The sequence below is a fragment of the Balearica regulorum genome, chromosome 5, assembly GCF_011004875.1.
Source record: "Balearica regulorum gibbericeps isolate bBalReg1 chromosome 5, bBalReg1.pri, whole genome shotgun sequence".
NCBI lineage: Eukaryota > Metazoa > Chordata > Aves > Gruiformes > Gruidae > Balearica > Balearica regulorum.
In genome coordinates, this window is record NC_046188.1 from 20,240,830 (window position 1) to 20,248,724 (window position 7,895).

Consider the following 7,895-nt stretch of genomic DNA (forward strand, 5'->3'; position numbering starts at 1 on the left):
CCATTAAAGACAGCTACCTTTGTCCCTGAGAATGAACCTTAGACTGGATCAGTCAGAGGTCCATTTGAAATCATCTAATAGGTATTTCCAACGTTAATTGCTCTGTGGCTCTGAACAGAACATTGAGTGCGACTGAACAGCTCCATCCATGAACAATATGGGAAAATACATTACTGTTTTGCTACACTAGTGGTTGTGCTGTTCTGAAGCATATTGGTATAACTATATGTGATTAATTTTGCTCACTCCTGGCCATCCAGTGCTGACATTATAAGTCAGGAATTTTGTTCTTAACCAAGGAGGGATTAGCATGAACACCTCCCTTCATGTAATACAGCTATAAAGTATGTGGGGTGACAAAATGTGAAACAGGCAGACAAGTTATATGCCACACAAGCCATTAGCTAGTCACCAGTTGGTGTGTTTAGAGCTTGCCCAGTATAGACACTTTGCTGCTGGGCTTGCCTAGTATAGCCACTGGGTCCAGATGGATGCACTGGAGCTGGGACTGGTCTCTGATTCCACGCCAGACAAGAAAGTGCTTGTGCTATTCTTCTATAGGAAAGACTGTTGCTTCATTTTACTTTTTCTTTTTTAAATTCATTTTTCTTTCTTGTTGTTGTAAAGGTTGGAGAAATAAAAGCCCATGCAGCTGAGTGGAAAGCGAACGTGACGGCTGAGTTTAGAGAGACACGGAGGCGGCTCAGCGTGGAGATCCACGACAAACTTCAGCGAGCAGCAACCATCCGGAGCATGGAGCGCAGGCGCCTGGGCCTGGACCAGCGAGCCCACTCCTTAGACATGCTGTCTCCAGAGAAGCGCTCTGTCTTTACTGCCTTGGAAACAGGACGCTTCAAGGCCTCATCTCAGGAAAGCATCAACAACAGGCCTAACAACCTGCGCCTTAAAGGGTCAGATCAGCTCAACAAGCATGGGCAGGGGGCATCCGAGGACAACATCATTAACAAGTTTGGATCGTCTGCTAAGATGACCAAGAGGAAAAACAAAGACCTCAAAAAGACCATCCCCGAGGATGTGCGTAAAATTTATGAGACCTTCCGAAACTACTCCTTGGATGAAGAAAAAAAGGAAGAGGAGATGGAGAAGATGTGTAATTCTGAGAACTCTTCTAGCACTGCAGTCCTGACCAACTGCATCCAGCAGCACTCAGACCTGGAGAATGGAGTGATCCCCAATGAAACCAAAGAAAGGGAACATGAAAACAAAGCATTACTTGAAGATAGAAATTAAATGTAAAAGATGCTTGACTTAACAATGTTAGTGTTTTTATATACATATATATATTGAGACACGTGCCTTATACAGACTCCTTATTCAGTCTGAATTATATAGCATTGAAGAATATTTCACTGTGCCATAAAGACTCAAGCTTGCTCTGCCAAAACAAATCAGGAACACAGCACTGCAGAATGGCAACAGAAAGCTACGAACATGGAAATTTCAGCCTGTATAAGATTACCAGGGCAAGACACAGAGGAAGAGATTGAACCATGGCAATATCACCAGAGTGCTCCTACTATGGCATAATATTAGACAAAGGGCAGCTATGTAAGAAGAGCCTTTGAAAGGGATGAAAGAAAGTGTATCTTTGTAATGGAGTATGCATCCATAAAGCCTTCCCTTGGTGATTAAAAATAGGAGAAACGATTGGAGTGAACTAGAAACTTTCAGTAAGGCTTAGTTTACGTTTTGGCACGTGATCCAAGCTAGATTTTTTTTTTCCATTTTTGAATCAGATGCATTTTCTTTCTAAACTCCAAAAGAATGTCCATGGACACAGCCACCAGCTGGGTGCTGGTTTGAAAAATCAACACAGACATATTTAAGGGTTGGATTGCTCTTTTCATTAAAAAAAAAAAAAAAAAAAAGAATAAAACTCTGTGGGTATTTATCTTAACCAGTGACAAAAAAACCCGAAAAAAAAAAAATGGATTTTTTTTCTGGTATGGGAAATATTCAATGTAATCTCATAGCAAGAAAGTGCATATGAAGAAAATGCAACATCTTGTGCTATGTTGTTTAAAAGAAGAGAAACATTAATTTAATGATATTTGGCTAGGTGTATAAAACAGTGGGCCGACTGTTTTTTTTAAAAAGAATTTCTCATTCACACTTTCTACCACTGAAAAAAACCCCTTCAATTTTAATGCTGTACAACTATGAAGACAGAAGGAAAGCTATAGCTTTTGCATGTCAGCAAACTGCTGTTCTCTGTAGCTGAATCTGAATTTTTAAAAATAGATGTAAGAGCATATATGCTATTCAAATGAGGGCCAGGGCAACCATAGAATCTCAGGTGTGTCTGCCCCTTTTGCTGGGTTTGGGTTTAGCTGCAGTCATAATCTCAGAAGAAAAGAAAAAAAGAAAAAAGAAATTTAGGAAAAGATGTTGAGGAAAATATGGTGGTAACCTTTTAAGTGCTTATAGCTTTAAGTGCCATTAATGCTGTCATATTTTGTAACTTTTTAAACAAGTATTTTGAATTATTTGTTTTATTTCCTTTCAGGTACTATCTTTGTTTGACATTTGCTATCTCTTTTCTTGATAAAATCTAAACACGAGCTCTCTGCATTTCTAGACTTCAGTGAAATGTAAAACATATCCAAACTGTGGGCATTTTAAAAAAATCTTTTGTGGTGTCTGGACATACGGATATAGTGCCTAGACTTCACAGTAAATATTCAAAGAAAAGGCTGCAAAATAATTAATGGGAATTGCAAGAAACACTAAATTTTCGTGGCCTCAGCCTGTGGGCTACTGTGTTTGCCATTGCAGATAGAAGATTTTGCATGCTGGAAAATGATTGCACCAGCGATGCTTTCCCTGCGCCTTCACAAAATCATAAATATTCCTGCAATTCAAACTGTAGGTGTGTAGGTACAGTAAGCATGGATGTAGATAGCAGAGACATACAGAGTCTTACAAGGTAGTCAAACATACAGACACTCGCAGGTCATACAGACACAGACTTTTGGAAGTGCATGCCCGTGTCTACATACACAAAAATGCACACTTCATTTTCTGTGATAGTTTCTCAGATTTTATGCACAACAAGCCAACTCAAAATCTAACTGGTCACCGGAATTCATCATTGCCATAGCTATGACTAGAAGCATGGCAATGCAAATGCAAATTTTGAGTGTACATGTTTGCATATCTAGTTGTCTCTGCACAATTTGCAAGAGTGAGCCAAATTCCACTGGTGCAGAGGAGGAAAGAAGTTTTTAGTATGTTCTGTCTGCTGGTTTTCTTCACTTGAAATATTGTATCATCTTTCTAATTTTGTTATCTGTCTGAAAATTAAGGATGAAAAAACAATGTTTGAAAAATTTCAGGTCATTTGGGATTGCTTTAACTCAATAAGATCCAACAGTAATTGGATTCTGCTTAGTTCACTGATGAATCTCTTAAGCTGCAGGACTGCACTCTGGCTTCAGCTTACTGGAGGCAGGGCAGTGAGCCCAGTCCCCAGGGAAGGTTTAGTCTGACTCAAGAGCTGCTGTGGCTCCTGGAGGCTTTATGCCATGCAGCCCTGTGCTCTGCTCAATGACACAGACGGCAGCTTGTGGCCATCCTCAGATCCCCTCCTCCTCAAGCCACAGGCAGAACCAGCAAGGAAGCAGGTCTGTTCAGGAGAGTCCTTTAGCCCTCCTGTTGCCCCTGGTTTTGGGCAGGCCTGGGATGAAGTCCAGCCTCTCGTGCCACATGCAAGCAAATCTTCTGAAGTCTCACTCAGAAATACAGTGAATCGTGTTGTGCTGATTCTGTAGTGCCAGGACAGATGAAGTATATGTGGATGTTCTAAGGTTTTATGTTGTTCAGATCTGGGGTTTTACTGTGGCCTGGTGGGAATTTAGGAGCAAAAGCTACAATTTAGATTTGCTTTTGAATTCCAGACAAGGTTCAGAAGAGCTCAGACATGTGTCTGGGTCCTGGGAATTAAAGTACTGCCTGGTTACACCGTCCTGTGCTTTGCTTGTATGAAGGATCAGGCACACGAAAGCATCTCTGAAAGCATGCGATGCATACAGACTGTGCTAACAATTCTCCTTGGTTACCAAATGCCAAAACCAACATCACGCGTGCACATCATGTTATTTGTTCCTCAACTGAGTTGTTCTCGCAATAATTGCTTGCCTGTAATGGAAAAGTCCTGCATGCACAGGCAGCTGTAAGGATATGGGAGATGCATTTCCTGTATGTGAAAATAAGGTTTACTCATAGCCAGAGCATTTCTGCTGATTAGGGTCAGGGAAAGCAAAAGTCTGTCTTGTAGGACTTGTCTGTGTGAGCAAGGAGTTGGACAGTGGGCAAGTCATGGAAAACAAGTCAACATGAACAAAATGACTGAGGAGACAAAGTTTGGTGGCCAAATTCAGAACCGGTTGCTCTGATGAGACAGAAGGACAATGCAATCTTGGCATATTCTTCATCTCTCAACTTTCTGAGGTCTCAGTCTCTCACCTGTCCAGATTCTAGCTGATGGGGTGTGTGTCTCACTCCAGTTTCTGCCTGGCCATGGCATGCAGGAGTCCCTGCCTGACATTTTATCAGCTGTGTCTTCAGCAACTGCTGATTTGGGATACGATAGTTTCAGGGACAAAGGGTGATGCTGAATAAACTCCCAGTGAGATACTGAACAGAGCATTTGATGACCTTTTACATGAAAGCAAAATGCTCTCTTTCATTCCCACCCATTTCTGTGTCTGTGAAACTTGCTGAGAAAGCTGCCAGTCTGCTGCTGGAGTAAATATTTTCTCCTATATGATTACCTATTAAATACCTCAGTATACATAATTTATTATAGTATGGAAAGTGCAAATGGTGTATTGCATAGGGGGCCAGACAGAAATGTCTGACAGCTAAAGTGACATTTTAATGTCCTAAATTGCTTCTCCCCTTGTAAAGACCATCCCTTGGTTTAGTTGTATGCAACAGCTTGAGAGAGAATCTCAGTTCAAACATCAAGTGGTTTTGTGGCTAAAATTCTCATCCTTTGGCATTTAATAACACTTACTAAAAACTTGTGATGTTATTTCTAGTGAGGCTGTTCCACCACTACTGAAAGTTTTAACAAAAGGTAGTCTGAACCATATCCCAAACTCCTTGCTCTAAATTACACACTTTCACAGCAGCCTGAAAATAAAAAGTCAAACGAAAGGGTGACTTACTGACTTTAATTCTCAGATCCTGCCCTGAGCACAACATGACTTGACATGGGAATTGGGACCTGCAAGAGCAAAGGAAACATGGGTTTTCTGTAGCCGCAGCCCTCATACATAGAGGACGACTCAGCTTCTGTTTTCCTACAGCTTTCAGCTGTGCAGTCCCACTTTCTACTGTCTTGTGCAGGAGAATTCTGGCATGCTCCTTTGGGGATCCTCCTGAACCATTAACTGTCACTGAACTTGTGCAGATTTTGCATGAGAGGTTTTGAAAAGGTTTGTAACTTCATCCATGTGGCAGTCTGTGAATTACATTATTCTTTAAACTGGAACATTATTTCTAATAAATGTTATTAGAAATAATAGTAAATAAACCCCCCAGTGATTTATATTAATGAAATCTGATTTTGGTTGTTGCTGTGAAATGATAAATCATCATTCTGCTGTCTGGCTTTATGATGTCTCTAGTATAAATCTGCTTCTTCCAAAGCAATTAACAGGCTATGCCAGAGACTTTCTGCAAAATTCTCTAACCCACAATAAATGAAAGTAAGTCTGTGAGTTCAAGGTGTTAAAACCCCTGTCCTTAAAAAACCCTGCATTTTCTTGAAGAATTTGTGTTTATGCTGTACGTGGGCTCTTTCTTTGCCAACTTTCATTTTCTCAGGGGCTTATTTGTGTTGTCAGGTTGCATGATGTCTGCTAGTCTCACTTTTCCTATCATCCACTAAAAATAAATAACAGGCAAAGACCAAGCTTTATGTTATGTCGTGTACTAACCTAGAACAAGAAGTTTTCTACTAAACAGATATGAATTTAAAAGGTGACTGGGAACTGCTTCAGTCCTTCCTGTACATCTATCTGTTCTGAACTATGTTTTGTCTAATCTAAGGCCAAAATCTGCCCCCATCAAGTCAGGGCAGTAAAGTGGAGCTAGCTTGCTGTTTTTAAGCTTTTGAGATAAAAGACCTGTTGTTTTAACTTATCTCTACAGTGTCATTTACACCTACTGGGATGGCATCATATCAATACTAAATACAAATAAGCCCAGCTTCAGAAACAGTTCCCTAGGCAATTAAATATCAATGAAAACACAAATACAAATCAACACAAATCTATGAAACTCAAATAAAGGCTTGTAGATTAATGTATGAAACTAGTTGCCTGGAATATATAATCAAAAAAATGCAGATCAGAAAATTCCTTTAGATTGCCTAATTCTTCCCAAGGTCCCCATCTCCTTTGCTGCCAGTAGCAGTTACCCTCCTTAATACTATGCTGAGCTGGACCATATTTTTTCCTCCCACCAGTGCAACTGAAGTACATAATGATGTTAGACTCCATTGACTCATGCTGTTGAAATCAAACACTGAGGAAGCAGTTGCAAAAGCTCATTTGGGGGTGTCCTGATGCAGCCAGCACGTGCTCAGTGAGCTAGATGGTGCTGGGTTGAGCAGGTCACTAAAGGCAGGCCTTATCCACAGCTCCGGTGAGTTCTCAGGAACCGGCTGAAAAAAGGCCCCACGCAAACACGTGCACATGCCCACCCTTCACACGGCGTGTGCGGTCGGTTCTTGCACACAGATGTAGTGGTGATGCCCCCCTGCCTCCATGCAGGTAGATGTGAGCTGCTGCGTTCCCTCAGCTCTGGTTGCTGAGTCTTATCACCAGGAAATAGCAGTGCTGCTGCTTTCGGGGGGAAAGCGGACATTCCTCTAGCAGGTGGCCTTCTGAGGCAAATAGGATTTGTTTTCCTTGGCTGAACTCCTTGAGAGCAAATCACAGGCAGGTGATACTTGGCAAGTGAGAGAGAATATTTTAGTGTCCCAAATATATTCCACCCACATGCTCTTTTTTCCTCGTGAGAGCTGGGTGCTTAAAGGGGAAAGCTTACGGTGCCTAATGTGAGACGTAAGCCAAACATACCAGCTTTCAGCCTCCCATTTAGCAATTTCTCAGATCCTGGAGTCATGTAGTAGCTATAAGTAGGAAAAGGCAGGATTTGTGTCTGGATCACAGCTTCCCAAAAGTTTGAATTTATTCAGGCCAGTGTTCCTATGTAGTTTTAGACTGAATTTTTTTGAGTTCTAATAGAATTTGATCTGGACCTTGTAGACAGGGCCGAGAAACTATGATCGGTGATTTTCAGCCTTGCATTTGAAAAAAACCTCTTAAAATTTGGGGAAACATTTCAGTGGGATGCTGATCTATTTTTCCTGATTAACTTCAAATTACAGTATAAGTAATCAGTAAATCCATTGTAAGGATGTTCTATCTACTCTCTTGTCTCTGTCCCTGTCTCTCTCTCTCTCTCTGTAAGATTTTATGGTGCTTTAGAAAGGCATTTTCAGAAAAGGGACAATTTCATAAATGTCATTACCACAGTACAGAGCAGAATGTGCTTGTACCATCTTGATAAATTTTGCTGCTATTGTCTTTATTTTATGATTTAATGTTTTACAAAGATGGAAAAAAAAAATTGCAACAAAGACCTTCTGGATTATGAAAACGCTTTTCCTGTTGTGTTTTTTCTCTCTCTGTTGTCCTATCATCCAGCAAGGGCAGAGGAGCTGTGATTTATCTTCCCTTTTGCGTATCCGTGTGGAAAACAAAGCATTGCTGGTAATCTCACCGTTGCCAGATCTTTGTGTTTGCCCTCCTACCTTTTCTCTGTGGTTGACAGTCCAGATTGCAGTGTTTTCTGGGTCT

The 7,895-nt window shown here is 41.0% G+C and overlaps 1 protein-coding gene across 3 annotated transcripts in view; it reads left to right on the forward strand.

The window, feature by feature from the left end:
* KCNK10 (potassium two pore domain channel subfamily K member 10) overlaps positions 1–7,672 on the forward strand; it is a 78,285-nt gene extending 70,613 nt beyond the window's left edge. For all 3 annotated transcript variants that reach the window (XM_075753745.1, XM_075753744.1, XM_075753743.1), the window contains one exon: positions 628–7,672. In XM_075753745.1, coding sequence (XP_075609860.1) covers positions 628–1,251 — 624 coding nt within the window. In that variant the 3' untranslated portion in view covers positions 1,252–7,672. The remainder of the gene's footprint in view (positions 1–627) is intronic.
* The last annotated feature ends 223 nt before the right edge of the window (positions 7,673–7,895 follow it).